The sequence below is a fragment of the Carettochelys insculpta genome, chromosome 4 (assembly GCF_033958435.1).
Source record: "Carettochelys insculpta isolate YL-2023 chromosome 4, ASM3395843v1, whole genome shotgun sequence".
Taxonomy (NCBI): domain Eukaryota; kingdom Metazoa; phylum Chordata; order Testudines; family Carettochelyidae; genus Carettochelys; species Carettochelys insculpta.
Window position 1 is genome coordinate 100,958,725 of NC_134140.1, and position 17,713 is coordinate 100,976,437.

General features: G+C 41.1%; 2 protein-coding genes across 12 annotated transcripts in view; both read right to left on the bottom strand.

Moving 5' to 3' along the window:
* ADAD1 (adenosine deaminase domain containing 1) overlaps positions 1–12,445 on the bottom strand; it is a 37,326-nt gene extending 24,881 nt beyond the window's left edge. The window contains exons 1-8 of one of the 2 annotated variants that reach the window (XM_074991945.1): positions 12,247–12,445; positions 12,001–12,039; positions 10,488–10,643; positions 8,665–8,832; positions 7,859–7,927; positions 7,180–7,305; positions 4,472–4,595; positions 3,329–3,466 (exon numbers count right to left, since the gene is read on the bottom strand). In XM_074991945.1, coding sequence (XP_074848046.1) covers positions 3,329–3,466; positions 4,472–4,595; positions 7,180–7,305; positions 7,859–7,927; positions 8,665–8,832; positions 10,488–10,643; positions 12,001–12,039; positions 12,247–12,445 — 1,019 coding nt within the window. Of the gene's footprint in view, positions 1–3,328; positions 3,500–4,471; positions 4,596–7,179; positions 7,306–7,858; positions 7,928–8,664; positions 8,833–10,487; positions 10,644–12,000; positions 12,040–12,246 lie in introns of both variants that reach the window. The other variant, XM_074991944.1, reaches the window with a different exon arrangement.
* A 2,847-nt stretch (positions 12,446–15,292) lies between these two features.
* BLTP1 (bridge-like lipid transfer protein family member 1) overlaps positions 15,293–17,713 on the bottom strand; it is a 206,547-nt gene continuing 204,126 nt past the window's right edge. For all 10 annotated transcript variants that reach the window (XM_074993360.1, XM_074993362.1, XM_074993364.1 and 7 more), the window contains 2 exons: positions 17,388–17,553; positions 15,293–16,008 (listed from right to left, as the gene is read on the bottom strand). In XM_074993360.1, the coding sequence (XP_074849461.1) occupies positions 15,792–16,008; positions 17,388–17,553 (383 nt within the window). In that variant the 3' untranslated portion in view covers positions 15,293–15,791. The remainder of the gene's footprint in view (positions 16,009–17,387; positions 17,554–17,713) is intronic.

The following is a 17,713-nucleotide window of genomic DNA, read 5'->3' on the forward strand; positions in this document are numbered from 1 at the left end:
ATGGGGCTTCAGCTCCAGCCCACCGCTCTGCTGCGGAGCTGCCACAGGATTCCAGTCCCCGTGCTGCCACAGAGAAAGTGCAGGCTCAAGCCTCTATGCTTCCTTGGGGCAAGCGTGTGTGTGTGTGTACGTGCACGCCTCTAGCCCCTGTTTTGCTGCAGGGCAAGTGAGAGGGTGGGGGACCCTGGTTGTGCTTCAGCCTCATGGGCACTGGCTCCTGTTGGGCTGCCAGATACTGGCCCGCGGATGCCAGTCCAGCCCCAGGACTGGCTGGTCCTGGAACATCTGCGGTCATGCGGGACAAGAGAGTCCATTTCAGAGGTGCAACCTGTACAAGTTATTTGAAGCTAAGCTTGCTTCTTGGAAGTAAATGGAAGGATGTTGTTCTCATTTGAGACAACAGAGGAAAAACTATTTACACACTCACATATTTGAAGAAAATGTATTAGCTAAAATCTTACGTTCCCTCCTAATGGCTATTCTAAACAGAAAAGAGTTTCGTAATGCTTCTAGCTTACAGATTTCCTCAGGCAGCAGAATCCTGTGACACTGGGCTCAAGTTCCTGCATTCTGTTCCAGCCAACCCATGGTGTGGCAGGGATGCAGGGGTACTACTTGTAGGCACCACAGCTCAGCTGCCATTTACCTTAATTTCTTCTTACAGTAACATACTAAAACCTGCTAATTAAGGGACAGATTCTGCCAACATAGGAATATTTATATCATATGGGAAAGGGCAGCAGAGCCTATTTCTAAAATAAAAAGTCAACTCACACGGTTTTGTTGGGGTATTTGCTAATGTAGCAAACAGAAGTTCCTGTTCTTAAATATGCTGTTCAGAGAGCCTGCCCAGACTCATGCAAGTGTTGTCTGGGACATGTGAATATGGGATTCCACCTGCTGGCATGACTGGCCTCTGAGGAACCAACTGACCAGGTATGGGTTCGTAGACCTAAACCCACTGGTGAAATCAGCACCTAATCGCCTCTACTTCTACCATTTGGGGAAGACGTGGGGTGCCATGCGTAGCCTAAATGTGCGAGCTATACATTGATAGTGCACACTACTCATGATGAATCAGAGGTATTGCCTGCGAGTTGGACTGATGGTGACATGAAAATATATGTCCTTCATATTGAAAGTTCTGTCCCAATCTCCTGAATCTAGAGAGGAAATGATGGAGCTCAATAAAACTATGAGGCACTTCTGATTAGCTATGAACTTGCTGAGTTCCCCGAGGTCCAAGATGTGCCTAAAGCTTCCCTTTGCTTTGGAAATAAGGAAATAACGTGAACAGAAATGTTGAAGAATGCAATGCTGCATGCATGTCTTCCAAATACCAAAAAATATCTGAAGTCTTAGTGCAGTTAAGAATTATTTTTCACTTGAGAATTTAGAATTCAAGATAACCTATGCCAAGAGATTTCTGGTTCTGCATGCAACAGTAGTGGCAGTGTACAGTGTCTCATCCACTGCTTGCAGTTCCAGTTCCTTAGTAATCACTATTTTGAACTCCAAATATGTCCAGGATGCAACGTCTGAAGCTTTATTAGTAGTAAGATTGAGAGTTTGAGAGTAAATCTGGCACAAGGGCAGTCAGAAGAGAGTCTGTTGTACCTCCTCCCTAGGGTGAGAGCTGTACGTTCCTCATTTCAAACCATGAGCTTCATGTTCCTCCTACAAGTAGCAAGTTATAGGGGACAGTCACCTCATCCTTTTCCCCCTTGCATTCCTAACCATCACAACTATTGGAGCCATACATACCTGATCACAGTATTGTGCGAGTATATTCATTTAAAGAATGTTTTTAAAAAAGCAAATTGGTAAAGTATTTTGAGTTATGAAAGTGATAAGTTTCATTTAATAATACATAATGCTTAAGTAGGTGCCTTATACACATAAAAAAAAGAGTTCTAAAGCAGAGAGAAAAAAAAAGAGCTTACTTTTCATTACTAGTATCATGCTAGTTTATTCCAAAATCCATCAAACTGACAAAATCAAGATTACCAGCATAATTCCCTGTATACTTCCAAAGCTAAACACTCAACTTTTAGTCTCTCCTCAAATCCTAAAATATTTTAAGGCACCACTCAGAAAAGTGCTTAAACATTTAAACAAAAAAGCAGTCAAGTATCAAGGTGAGCAAATCAGAGAGTGGAGGGGCAGAAAGGGGGGGAAGGGGAGTCAAGAATTAGATTAAGCCAAGTATGCAAAAGAGCCCCTATAATGACCCAGAAAATTCCCATCCCGGTTCAAACCACGTGTTAATGTGTCAAATTTGAATATAAAAGAAAGAGTTCAGCAGCCTCTCTGATACTTTTTTTCTGATTTGTCAACCTTGATTACTATTTTTGGTTCTCTGTGCCTTAAATATCGAGTCTGTTCTGGTATGGCCATGGTCTGAAGAAGTGGGTCTGTCCCACGAAAGGTCACCTAATAAATTATTTTGTTAGTCTTTAAAGTGCTACTTGACTGTTTTTTTGTTTTGATAGTATATAGACGAGCATGGCTTTCTCTCTGTTACTAAATATTTAGAGGTACACATGCTTTTATAGTAGTTTCCATATGTTGTGTTTTCAGAGTTGCTTTGTTTTCCTCAAAAGTATCTTGTAGTCCCAAACCAGCACAGACATAACACACTAGGTTTTTATGTGATTATAGGTGCCTCCTGTTGGACACCAAATTGAAACACCTTAAAAAGGGGTAGAATTTCAGAAGATGGGTAGTCAGTACTTTATAAAGTGTCCCTTGAAACTCAAAAAGTATCTTTTAAAGTGTTTCAAATTGAGTGCCCCAAAAAGGAGACACCTAAAATCAGTCGCTCTCAAACTTTAAGGCCAGTACTATGAAAAGTTTATTGGTAATGCGAGTGTTCAGCGTTGGACTGACGGTGATATGAATATATGTCCTTCATGTCCAAAGTGCTGTACCAATCTCCTGAAGGTTTGATGTCATGGAGTAGAGTTGTTACAACTACAATTTTTCCAGTCCATCAAGTATTTGTAATCGTACAAGCAGTCAGCATTAATATTCTAGCAACTGTTGTCTTAAGCGCTAAGACTGAGTCACGTGTCATACAATGAAAATATTTTTTTCTAGTCAGACTACACAGGCCCCAAAACACACATTACGCCTCTCATTAGTCACAGAATCAAGCTATGTTTGAACACAGGTTTACTGAATAAACCCAAAAACTCAACTTCTCTGATTTACAGACCAGCTATATATGCCCTTCACTATGATGAAGATTTATTTTCAATGGAAGATTTAAGTATTTCATCATATCACTAAATAAATATCTGTTAGAGCTGAAGACTCAGATACTTACAACTGTGACTTTATCTGAGCAGATCCTTTGGGCAGCTGATTCATGTAGAGAAAAATATTTATATTTTGTTTTAGACTGAGAAGGCTTGAGGCTTGTTCCACACAAAATATGGATTTGTCCATCATAATAGGATTTTTACTGTAGAATAACAAAAGCTGCCTGTAAAAATACCTAAAACAAAATGTTAATTGAGAAATGCTGAAATATGCAGACTTTTAATGACTTAGCGTATTTGCATAAAATTGAAATAATTTTAAGCCACTGGGCATATACACACACATCTGTAACATCTGAATAATCTTGTAAAGAAATCTATATATAAGGCTTCTAACGTCTTTTTAGTCCATAGACACCAATAAAACACCTTTGAATACAAAAAAAGAAATTGGTGTCCATCCTAACACTAGAAAGACACCAAGAAAGGTACTTATATCCAAGAACTTACCTGCACAGAGCAGCAATGCAAGGTGTGATACCTAAAACACACTAACACCACACATTGACTGACCTACTGAGATCCTGCTGGTGCACAGTAAAGGTTTCCTAATGCAGTGTTTCTTAGACTTTTTGAGACCAAAGAACACTGAACAATAATATTTTTATGTGAACACCTATGAAAATTTTCTTTACAAAAATTGTAAGACAAAATCCAAAAACAAAAAGAACAGCAACATATACAGTAGCCAAAAAAAAAGGTAATTTAATCATGTATCATAGCAATGAAGAAGTAACACTGTATCTGGTTTTAATAGCAGAAAATATATACCATAAGCGTATGATATCAAAAAAGTGTCAGACACTCACAGCACTGCTGCAGAAGGTAGTTAAAGTAACACTGTCCTAATGCACTTTTACTGAGTGCTGTTTATAACCATGTTAAAGTGCACTAAGGAACAAAGATTATTGAGATCAAATACTACTGTAATGAGTAATGGTGTGTAAAACATCATGTACAGAGAAAAAGGGCCCCAACAGCACCATAAAGCTCAAAATTGGGGGGGGGGGGGGTGGAAAAAGTTAACCCACCCAAATGGTGGTCCTAATTATAAAAACCTACTAGTCACACAATGCATTACCATCACTATTTAACAACCAAAATAGGTGGCTGAAGTTCTTATGGGTTATATATTTGCATCTTCTTACCTAAGCAGAGAACGTCTTGCAGTAACAACAGCATGAGTGTCATGCAACACTCTCCCATCATGATGAATGCTCTGACTGTAATTGAATTCTCCTGTACCTAGAGCTACAACTTCATGCTGTCCAGCTAAAAGGGAAAAGTATTTAACATGTAGTTTCACTTGACTGAAGGATCTCCTCTTTAAAGTAACTGCTTTTAAAGGAGAAATTTGAAAGATTTCAGTTTTATTACAGTATAAAGGGGGAGAAGAGAAGGAAAGCATTTTAGTCTAATGAGGCTACCCATTTAACTACTGGTGGAAAGTAACATGGTAAATGAAAGTAAATACCCCTACCAGAGTTTACAGCCTTATTTTAAAACATTTCAATACATGTTATAATGTGGGTCTTTACTTTTAAAGACCACTGGAAAGCAACCCAAATGTCATCTCGCGTACTGATTACTGTCAAAAGTAAGGTCTCATTTTAAATGAGCAGAAGTTAGTCTATTCTTCCATATGTAAATCCAGCTAGAGAGTACTACATCTTTAGAACCTCTTGACCAACTTAACAGTAACGGTGTGACACTTTATACCTCAGGGGAGTGCCCTGCAACCCCCATATTCACCATTTATACATAATTCTAATGTTTCGTACAAAGCTTGCCAAGTAAAATAACATGGGAAATCTGTTAAAACCTACTGTATGATCTAAGTATGTATATCATTATTATATATGAAGTTTTGAGAATTGCATTGTAGGACTGTCACTAAAATACGCTGTGGGTTTGGGATGCGACCAGACACCAGCTCCTCAAAGATAACAATTAGGGGGATAACCGACACCTGGGAGGGTGTCAAACCACCATCAAGAGCTGTTTTCCAGCAAGGGAGCTGCAGTGCAAGGACTCACTTGTACAAGGTCATAACTGGGGTCTTGCTCCACCTTGCCTGGTGACTCAGCAACGCCCACCAGGACTTGTTTTCTTCAAGAACTTGGATTAAGGACATGAAACTGAACCCAGTGACTCCATGCATTTGCCTTTTCTCCTTCCCCCAACATATGCTGCAAGCAACAAGAACACTGAGAAGGCTAAAGACTCCAACAGCAGAAACTGGCCAAGAGTTAAGAAAAAAACCTGCATATGAATAATGTTAATACCCAGTAGAATGAGAACATTTCTTGATCTATACACTATTTAGTGTTGTAAAGGTAAAGGTTTAAACTGTATGTTTATATTTTCTTCTAGTAATCATTATTTTTGCCTAACACTTGCCATTAGGACTCTATATTTGTCATGGAGGTCAAAGAAGTCACAGATTCTATAACTACCTGTGACCTCTGAAGTGTCTATTGTAGATGACCCCAGCTGCTACTCTGGAAGCCTGTGATTCTGGTGCAGCAGTCCAAGCAGCTGTGGGCTTCCTGTGCCCCGGCCGGTACAGTGGTCTCCCATTGGGGCTTGCACCCCCACTCTGCAGACTCAGACAGCTGATGCCCCATGCTCCTACCCTCCTGCAACCCTGGTGGCACAGGCTTTCCTCAGGTGCTTCCCCTCAAGATTCAACTGGGGTACTTAACAATACAAGTCACGAACAGGGCACAGGCCATGATTTTTTGTTTCTTGCCCATGACCAGTCTACGACTTCTATTAAAAATATCCATCATTAAATCTTAGACTTAAGTAATGCCTCAGGCCCTCTTTTGTTACTGTTTATATTTATCCATGAGTTGGCCTGAAGTGTTTGGTCAATATAATCAAGTTTACAATGGCTAGTGCACACCCAATTTCCACTGACGAAGTAGTAAACCAAATTAATAAAACATGCATTGCTTAAGAGAAGATCACTAGCAAAGGTTGTCAGAAACAACCTAGGCCGGAAGTTTAAGGGGGCACAGTGGTCCCACAGTCCCAAGCTACACTCCAGGAATCCCACCACAAATAGGGATTTGCCTGTATTGCATTGCTTGCCAATACTCCTGGGGCGGGGGGGGGAGAGAGAAATCACTGTAGGCAGCATACATTGCAAAACATGGCCTATTGTTTCAACCGTGCATATATAGCTGCATTTTTGGCACCATCTATCTTTGGTACAGCAAGTATGCTCCAATTACTTCATATTAGAATTTATTTCAACTATAAGCCTTCTGGGGCAGAGATTATCTGTTCTGCATTTGTACAGCACCTAGCATAATAGCGTCCCTGTCCAAAAACCAGGACTCCAAGGCGCTATAATAAATAAATACGAATGTAAAGCCTTGAACTATGAAAGGTGTTATCCTGAAAAACCACTTTTTAATTTCATGTATTGCGAATGCCCACTGAAATGCATATAATCGAACAAACTAACTGGCTGCGATCACCCTCTGAAAGTTCAAAATGAAAAGTAAGACTGAACAAGTGAGATTATGCTGCACTTTCAACCCCACTAATCTTGAGAAGGCCTTGCATCTTTCAACTTCTCTGGTGGCAGCTAACACAACAGAATGCTTTCCATTTCAATAAGTGCAAATACATATTTATAACATCCTAATGAGGGAAACAATGATGTTCTGGTTTGTATAGATGATTTTATGGCATGTCAAAAGGAGGGCTGTTGTCTGGTTATGAGATTTATTAGGCAACCATACCTGCTAATCTACATTGTTATATTAATGCAGAACACCCCTTTCTGCATATGTATTCTATAAATACTTTCATACAAGGACAGTGATCAGCAAAACCAACTTGCCTTTTTCAACGATAAAAGCAGCCAATGAATTGCTACAATTCTGGTATGCAGGATATTTAGCAGCCAGACTGTTAAAGGCTTCCCTGACAGCTCGTGAAAATTTTTCATATGCAAGATTCCTTCTCTCTAGTGAATAAAATAAAATAAGACTACAGAAACATGCAAAATAACCAGTTTTTAGAAAAAAAAGAATAAAAGCAATGTTAAGCACTAAGATGAGCTACAAAATTGAAGGTATGTCGTCATTCAATACATTCACTGATCCATATAAAAACAAAGCCAAAAAGCATCTTTGAATTTAAAAATTCAAAACACATATGAAAAACTGAACAAGAAAACAAGCAATTTATGCTCGTGTGCTCCCTAGATGCAATCTATTAGGCACACCTTTTTATATCTTAAGGACAGAAATGTTAATTCCCACTCTGCCACTGACTAACTGCTTTAAGCAAGTTCATCTGTGTATATATCTAACAGGAACACCACTCTTACATCAAAGGCCACGCATGGGGAGATTACTGTCACTAAATCAGAGACAGGCATTCCTGCACATACCAAGTACTAAATAATATTTCATATATATTATTAATTTTGCAGGAATGGATATCAAGTACATATGTCTAAAAACACATTAGCTTTCCAATTTAATTTTCTGGACCAAAAAAAATTGATTTCCTACCATAAGGAATCTTTGAAACGTGAACTAATTCAGCTGTAACTCTGGGTTCTGCAGGAATGAGGGGAGGACCTGTAAATTTAATGTTAAGACATTTTCAACTGTGGGAAACATTTAAGACTTTAAAACATTCATTGTAATTTAGTGTCTTGAGCTGGTGAGTCCAAGTCCCAAAATAAAAGTTGTTAAAAAGTTTTTCAAGCTACATATGTAGAAAGAGGAAGGCCCTCAAACACCCAAGGTAATTTAAATTCACGCTGTCATCTGTCAATCACCATCATCAAACAAAAATAAACTTCTTACCAACTGGTCTCCCTAAATTACTCCACATTTTATAAAGCTCTTTTTTCTTCCAAAAGTTAAGCATGTGTGGATAGAAAATTATCACTGAGTCCCTGTCTCAAAAATGAAGATGCAGGTTGTACGGTAATGACAGAATTCTTCACAAAATAGTGACTTGGTGCCAAAGGCCTTTCAACACAAAAGTCTCAGATCACGAAAAAAAATTTAAAAATACTTTTTACTAGAAAGAACAGCTGTAACAATACGAAGACTAAAAAAAGAAACTGATTAAAGGATTTGTATCCTTATTGCTTTTTCCCCTTTGTAGATGGCAGGAACCTTTAAAGCAGCATTTAAAAATACAGGAGAAGGAAAAGTTAAAAATAAGGATTACAGACTGAATTGAATTTCAGGAAAGATTTACTGGAATGAGCAGAGACATTGATGCTGGTATATTTAGTCAAAGCTTCTCCACATGTTTATTACAATGAAAGTATTGTTAAAAGAGATGTCACTAGAACATTCACCTGAATTTTCAAAAGCCTTTGGTGTTGTATCCTCCACCTGGAGTAGTTCATCAAGAGCTAGTTTTGCTGCATTTGATTTAGACTCCTTTTTGTTTTGCCCCAATCCAGTCTTATATTGAACACCATCTACCACTGCACAAAAAGCGAAGTAAGTCCCAAAGACGTTGCCTTGCAAACAAAGCCACACAGAAATTTATATTAATGTATTGATTAGTTTTCCGCATTTATAATCATGGAGGGTCACATAAATATAAGGCCAAGATACTTGAACAAATCCAAAGAGCTTTTTTGCAGCTATAAGAATTATATTTCATGCTTACACGATACCTTACATCCAAGATTCCTAAACAGATTTACAGAGATTAATGAAAAGACCAATTTTTCAAAACTGTTAAACATTTACTTTAGTGCCTTCATGTAGGTGCCATTCATTTGAGTGGAAACTATGGCCATTCAACCATTTCATAAAACGAGCCTATTTTTCTACTCCTTGGTAGAGGTGTGATGTTTAGGGCTTGAGCTTTGGACTGAGAAATTAAGAAAAAAATTTCAAGAACACCTAGACTTCAGACCCTGTGTTCCATTTTCAAAAGTGATCTAGCAGTCTAATTTTAGCTTTTACGGTATGTCTATACTAAGGGGAAGATCAATGCTGCTACAGTCGATCTTAGGGGTTTGATTTAGCGTGCGTAGTAGGAATGTGCTGAATCAAACCCTGAGGGTGCCTCCATTGACTACACTACCTTGCACTGGAGGGATGCAAATTAAACAAGTCAGGAAATGAGTATGTTCGAGATTTTGTACAATTAACTCATATTTGGTACATAGTTAGTAGGCCAATTGGTAAATAAAGTTGTTTATAATAAGAATTATAGGTATATCTACCCTACAATTAAAAACTCACAGCTGGCCCATGCCAGCTGAGTTGGGCTTGTGGGTCTCAGGTTAAGAGTTTGTTAAACTGTGATGCAGATATCCAGGCACAGGTTGCTGCCTGAGTGCTGGAACCATCCCACTTTGAGCTCGAGGATTTGCATTGCAATTAAACAGCCTCTTAGCCAGAGAGAGCTGGCATGGGCCAGCTATGGGTATTTAATTGCAGCGCAGATACCCACTACGGCTACGTCTACACTACAGAGATCTTTCAAAAGAAGCCCTTCTAGAAGATCTCTTTTCTTGAGAGTGTCTTTTGAAAGAGAGCATCCACACACGAAAGAGATAAAAAGAGTGATCTGCTCTTTCAAAAGAGAGCACCCATACAGCCCTTGACCATTAGAAAGAATGGGCCAGGGAGTAAAAAACCAGGCCCCATGAGGACTGCTCTTTAGAAAAAAAGGGTCAGCAGAGCATCTACACACATCTTCTTTCAAAAGAAGCTTCAGAAAGGGGGCACTCTTCTGAAATGGGAAAGGAAGAGCACTTTCGAAGGGACCATTGCATTCTCTCCATTTACTTCCAAAAGAATACTCTGTGTGCGTAGATGTTCTACAGGACCTTTCCAAAGAGCCCCCTTCTTCAGCAAATTTTTCAAAAGAACTTGCTTGTGTGGATGCAGCCTAAAAGAAAAAATTAGTCTAAAAAGTACCTGAAAAAAACACACAGGGGGTGAGTTTTATTCTTTTCATAATTGATTTTGTAGTAATCACATTAATTACTAACTGGATTTCATGAAGACCCAGTAAACATTGCTATTGATACTTACATATGGAGAAACTAACACATTTTTAAAAAAAGTAAGTTTCTGCAACAGCCAGTCCCACTAATTCCACACAGAGCAACTTCATGAAGCAACAACACTTTCTCTTAAAGACAGAAATAATTACCAGTTGTAACAGTTTCCTTCAAATCTAGTTGAACACGCTGCATCTGCGCAAACTGATACAAGGCGGATACTGGGTTAATTTCTCCACGTTTATATTTTAGAATAAACTCCTTTGGTATTTTCTTTGGAAGAAGAGAAGTGATTGGAGGCGAATGAGCTGCTTGATTACACAGCAAGTGTGAAACATGACCTAAAATATATTTGTTAAATTAAGATGTTAGCATACAGTAGGTTAAAAGTAAAATATAGAAGTGAAAATGTAAGTGTCTGAATAGTATTGCTGCATTTCAATAAAGGCTATATGGAAGATTTAAGAATTTTGCATTCTGTTCTAATTGAAGAGGTTCTAACAGTTTTGATAACCTTGCAAATGTCAGTGCTTACCCCTTTAAAGACATTAGGAGTTCCTCCTTGACTAGTAAACCTAACAGTTTCTGAAGTCAAACCCAGTCACACATATAAACCAAGAATCAAAGGCCATAATTTCCAGAGATAGAAGTTCTTCCAGGGATTCTGTTTTTCGGACTTGGCACATAAACCTCTATTTCATTGCATACAAAAACAACAGAAACACAATCCCTAGTATTTTATTTTCTCAAAAGGCAATAGTTTTTGCCTCATGCTGTGGACTGTCAGGTCAATTTTAATTGGTGGGCCTTGTGGATGATAAGTCCATCAATGGCTCTGAGCCAGGATGGGCAGAGATGGTGTGCATAGCCTCTTTCGTTGGAAGCTGGAAATAGGAGCCAGGGAATGGAACACTTGACAACTAGATCTGTTCATTCCCTGTGGAGTACCTATCATTTGTCTACTGTAGGAACACAGGACACTGGGCTAGATGGATGTTTGGTCTGACCCAGTACAGCCATTTTTAAGTTAGTAGAGTAGGGTCTCAACATCTGTGAATTCAATTATTCGTGAGTGGCCTTGCTTCCCTGGGGGCTCCGGCAAGGAGTGCTGGCGGCTGCCATGGCTTCCCCCAGGCTCTGGCGGGCAGTGCTGGTGGCTGCTGCTGCTGCTTCCTGGGGCTCTGGGCAGGGAGTGCTGGCTTCCCCAGGGATCCAAGCACACCCATTCATGAAAAATCAACATTGGCAAGGGTTCTGAACCGGCAGCCACCTCTCAGCTGCCCAGATCTAGAGCTAGTGCCACTGTGCCAGCAGTGCAGACGGGTAGCAGTACTGTCCTGCAAATAACTTTGTGATCCTCCTCTCACAACTCCTTTTTGGGTGAGGACCCTTACCATACTGTGAAATTTCAGATTTAAACAGCTGAAATCATGAAATTTACAAAATTTAAAAATCCTATGACCATGAAATTGAGCGAAGTGGACCGTGAATTTCTTAGATCCCTAGTTATGAATGTATTAGATGGTACTGATCCTTATACAACCTCCAGGAGACACTACTGTACAACCCTCTCAATTCTTGAGAGCTGACCATTTATTCTTACCCATTCTTTCTTATCTTTTAATCAATTACCAGCCCATGATAAGATCTTCCCTTTTATCCCACAGCAGCTTAGTTTGCTTAAGAGCCTTTGGGGGAAAGACCCTGTCAAAGGGTTTCTAAAAATGGAATTATATTTCTGCTGGATCCCCCTCCTCCACGTACTTGCTGATCCCTTCAAAGAATTCCAACAGGGCAGGAGTCAATTCCCTTTACAAATACCACACAGACCTCTCCAACTAATTACACTCATTCACCTGAACTCATGAATAACTTTTCCTAGAAGCAAATAAACAAATGGTAAGAAGATACCTGTAATTTGTGTCACCTTAGATACTGAATTTGTCATGTTATAATTTTCAGAAGGTGAAAACATCAGGTCTGTAGTCAAAGGGTGTGGAGCAGGCTGAGGAGGAACTTGAGGAGAGGGGTCACTAGGCAAATTCCTTTTTAGCATCTGAGCAAAGCTAGGTACTCTGGAACCTTGAAACCAGTCATTGTTGCTAGCCATTCTTCCATCCACCTACAAACCAAATTTCACCAAGCAAAATTTTTAAGGCTGCTGAGCATTAGCACAGCTAAGCAAAGCTGGACAACAGCCCTGCCAATTAATTTTAGGTTTCATGCCTCCAGCTTCCTGCTGCTTTGGAAATGTGACAGCATACTAAGAGGAGCTGACACCCAAAACTGAACCAGGGGAGGGAACTAAGAACTCGCTCCCCTTTTTGGTGACCACAATCTGAAAGACAAATGCCCCGGATTGTTAAGAGCCACAGGAGCAGAGACTCAAGCGAAGCTGCCCAGGCTCAGCAAGGCAGATCCCCACGTGGCTGGGTTCCACCCCGGGTCAGGCTGTGGCTCAGGCACAGGACGTAGAGACTCCTGTTTTGACTGCCCCGCAGGCCGGGCTGAGACCAGCCTAACCCCGTGCCGTGCCCGCACGGAGACCGAACGCAGGGTAGGCTCGAGGGCTCCCCCTGCGGTCCCCTCTCCGCGGTCCGGGGAAGAGGCTGCACCGCGCCTCGCACCCATCCCCGGGCTCTCCCAGGCCGCCCCGCCCGAGCAGCCCTCAGCAACGAGTCGCGCGTTTCCACTGTTCCCTCCTGCAGCCGCGACGCACCTGCGCCTCCAGACCGCACTGCCCTACACAACAAGCGCCTCCTAGGCGCGAGGGCGCCTCCCGAACTGCTAAGCCCTTAAGCCACGCGCCGCCGCTGGCGGCTACCAACAGGCACCGGCCAAGGACTGGCCTGGCGCGCGGCGGCCGGACCTAGGGAAGCGCGCGCGCGGCCTGGAGAGCGTTAACGTGCTGCTCCCCCTCCTCCGGCCGCGAGCACGGACCGTCCTCCAGCGGCCCGGTTAAGCACTCGGTGGGGGTGACCGCCCAGCACCTGCCACCGCGCGGGGCCGCTGGACCCTCCTTCCTGAAGCAGCCCCGTGGCCCGGCCAACCCCGCCCTTCCCCGGGAGTGGCCACGAAGCGCTTCTTGGCGGCGTCCCCAGGCTCACTCGCTCAGGTGCCGCTCCTGCCCAGGGCGCTGCGTGCACGTGGCAGCCTGCGGCTGAGCCAAGCTCCCAACCTAGGCACCTTCTCCTGCCTCAGCGTCTTTCCAGTTTGTAAAACGAGGCCCCAGACCTGCGGCCGGAAGCAGCAGCCTCCCGCCCCAGGCTCGAGCCTTCTCAGAATAACCCCAACGGCCTGCGAGGGGGCGGGGCGGGGCGGTGGAGTGGTTGCAAGAGGTGACCTCGTTTTGAGCTACACGGAGATCGCGGGATGGCCTCCAGAGCAGCTAGTTTTGCAGAAAAAAAAACCTGAAAGAGCAAAAGAGTAGAAAAACCCAGCCCCCAGATTGCCTTGACCTCAAAAGGTAGCACACTACCTTTTTTCAAAATATGAACACGCTTGCATGAGCAAGAACCCATTACAAAGACATCAGGCCACAAAATCCAGTTTTGTGTGCATACAGCTGCAGGTGTGCTAGCAGGACCTGTGGCAACTGAATCATCATCTTCTTGCCGAGGAAGAGAAGAGGGCAATGGATAGGACATACCCTTAGAAACTCCACCCTCAAAATCAAAAGGCAAGCTTGAAGTTGGCACTGATAAGGGAAAAGAGGGCATCCAAGAAACACCTGCCAGAAAGACCTGAAGGGACACACTAAAAAGATGGGATACACCTGGTCATAACTGGAAAAGATTGTGCAAGACAGACTATTGAACAAGCATTCACCAGTATCCTCTATGCTCCAAGATGTATGAATAGAAGAGGCTTCCTACTACAGCTGCATGTGCATGAACAGAAATTTGTGACTTTATTCATATTGCACTGAAATGAGGCTTTAAAAAATGTATAAACATACCTTTCAAAGATGTATATCATACTGAAGAGTTCTTAGGCCATGTCTACACTACCAGAATACGTTGAACAAATTCAACCTTATAGTACTTGCCCTTACTGGGCATTAGGTAGACTGAGTGCTGTCCCCACTAGCATAGCTGCCATCCGCATTAAGAGCAGTGCAGTGTATGTAGCCATCCCACAGTTCCTGCCACTCCTTTGCATTGTGGTAAAGGGTTTGGGTACACATCATCAGCCTCTCATAATGCACTCATTTCTTCTCTCCCTGAAAGCAAAAGCATGCAAGGTTTTGGTGCACTTTTTCCCATGGTTATCTGAGTGGACAGCAAATCATGGCAAGCATGGACCCTACTCAGCTGCAAACTGCTGTAGCAAGCATTGTGAGCACCTCACACATCACGTTGCAATTTCTACAGAGCACAGACAGGAGCCATCCTGGTGAGGAAGAATGTGAGGAGGCTGCCAACAGCATCCTGCAGGAGCCAGCTGAACAGTTGGCAACATGTTGGGAGTAGTGGATCCTGTTGGTGCAGTGGAATATTGATTCTGATCCAGTGAGACAAGCACAGACTGCTGAAACTGCATAGCTAGGCGAGTATGGGATGATGTACAGTGGCTGCAAAACTTTCGTATGCGTAAGGCCACTTCCATGGAACTTGTGAATTGCTGTCTCCTGCCTTGAAATGCAGCAACACCAGACTGATACCTGATCTGTCAGGTGAGAAGCAAATGGCCCAGACAGCATACAGCAGGGGAAGAGCCCAGCAGGGAAGGAGTAGGGTGTAGCTGGCACAGACATCCCAAAGCAGCCCAAAGGTCTGCCCAGGCAGCATACAGCTGAAGATCCCAGAATGGAAGTGGAGGTGGGAAGAACAGGCATACAAAGTGCTCAGCTACAACCAGAGCTGCTCAGGCTGGACTGGAGAGGTAGCATGCTGCATGGGGAGAGATGGCCTACTAGGTTATTAACTTCTTTCTGAGAGAAAGAAAACAAATACCCAATAGCTACTGTTTTTTATTACAAGTGTAACAAACTTTAAATGATTTTTAGCGCTGACAATCACAGTTCCATAAATTATATACATACAGGAATTTATACAAGTCTACATTGAAAAAAAAAAGCCATTAACGGAATCACATTAACAAGGGTTTGCGTGTTGTGGCCAATAAAAGTTACGAAAATTCACAGTTAATCTGCAAACATTTTAAGGATGCAGGAATCATATTGCACATAATAAAACTGTTAATGCTAAACAGTAGATTTATAGTGTTTCACCTATTCTTTCACAGACTACACATTGGTCATAATCATGCAATCCTCTACCACGTGTAGAATGGTATTGTATACCACTGTAAACACTCACTTCCAATGTAAGTTTTAAATAGAGTAGCAAAAAAGCTGTTAGGTTTCTCTTTAAATCATACTTAAAATAAATTCTTATTATACAGTAAAGTATGTCTCAGACAGAATGGAAATTACAGTTTTGTCACAAGTATCTTCAGTGTTCTTCCTTCTCTTTCCCTTTCTTTTCTTTTTCATCCTGTAGAGCAGTACCAAGTTTTTTTATAAGGACTGACAGAACTTTATCCAGCGGATCCATTACCCCACGTTGAAGCCATTTAGGAATAGTAGTCCTGGCATGGTGAAAGCCCAATTTTTGAAGAATGTAATCAACACCCACTGGGTCAATCTTTCTTCCAGTCCAAGAGATTAATCTAAAATACAAAAAAACTTCCTCTGTTAAGTGTAAAACTTATCCCAGCCTTAAATATGGCATAGCAGCTAAACCCTTCATCAAAAGTTAACTTTTTTTTCATCTAAATAGTGAAAAATCTAACAAGCACTTACTTACGTAAGTTAGCTGAGACTGAAATAAGTTTTGTATTAGTATCTTTTTTTATTATTCTGGAGATGACAGCTGTAGTAAGGTCATATCAGGATCCATTTTCAACATGGTTAATAAAAACAGTTATCTAATAGATACTTATGAGCTTGCATAAACTGAGTTAGAGATCTCAGTCCAGTTTTTAGCACAAAAGTGTTCACTTATCAAATCATTGTAGTTACCAGTACTTAGTGCACTTATTATCAGTTTCAGCAGAGACCAATAACTGAAGAAGGAAAGGACCCCTTCGTTGTCAAAAGTGATTCATGTTGGTCAGGTATGAAATATATATTTAGTGCACATGGGTGTCTGCACACCTACTGGACATGTGTATGGGAAGTTTCATCAACCATACAACAATTATTTTTTAGAGAACTATATACATGCTATAATAACTTTTAAAAATAATTCTTAGTATTTGTATTCTTATTGTGTAAATGGAGAAAACCTTTCCTTCCCTGCATGAAAATGGAGTTTCTTAAATTACATCAGTAGGAAAGCAGGGGATCTAACTAGCTGACAATGAACAGAAAGTGAATATTGGAAGACATTTCTCATTTGAATATCTGCCGCAAGGTACTTTTGCAGTCCCTAAAAGTGTTATACATTTTAAAAAAATAAAAAGGTTTTCAGACCCTGACAGCTTGCATTCTCAAGAGAAAAACATGCTGACAGAATAGAAGAAAGGTTCTAAGCTTTATTTTTTCAATTGGGAATTAAATATTATTTGAAAAATATCAGCAAAAGGTAAATTACATGTTAATGTGTGGCGCTTAATGAGATGCATTTTCTTGATCTTGACTTTGAGCACCTGATAATCTTACTATTTTATGTGTAGGAGTTCTAAGCAGTATAACTTTCATTGCTTTTATCCAGTGGCTACTCTCTAACTGGGCCTTTCAGCCCTAAGTGGATTCCTCAGGCACAAGACTAGACCTCTTATGTGTACACTATGATCCAGCGGATTAACAAGTGTCCATGGTAAATGATGGTATTATTCAGCACTTGTTATCAAATGGCATTTCATACACTATAGCAAGTATATTCTTATCAGCATCTAATAGCCAAAACAGAATCTCTGACAGCTTCCATGGTTACCTGTATCAAATGGAGACCATCTGTGTTTGAAGTACAGTGTCTGCAGGTACTATTACTCAGACAAAATTAATGAAAAATTGAATATCCTGCAAAATAAGCCTGCTTAATTACCTAAGTGTGGGTTCCAGATGCCAAGTATTGCACATAAATTCTCTCCAGTCTACAGTAGTGTAAGTAATGCTTTCTTCTCCATCTCTTTCAGTGGAACTCTCATCAAGCACACTAACTGGACTTTTTTGTCCTGGTCGAGTAGACAAAATACGAGGTGGAAAGATGGCTAGAAAGTGTGGAAAAAAGAAGTAAAATGAGCATTTCTTCATGGCTTTGTTTGGATTTGGTAGTGAAGTTCTAACTTCCTTCTTAACTTGGGTATGTCTAACTGCAAGGAGCATTAGGAATACAATGTCTAAGATCTTTTAATCTCTTTAAGAATAAAC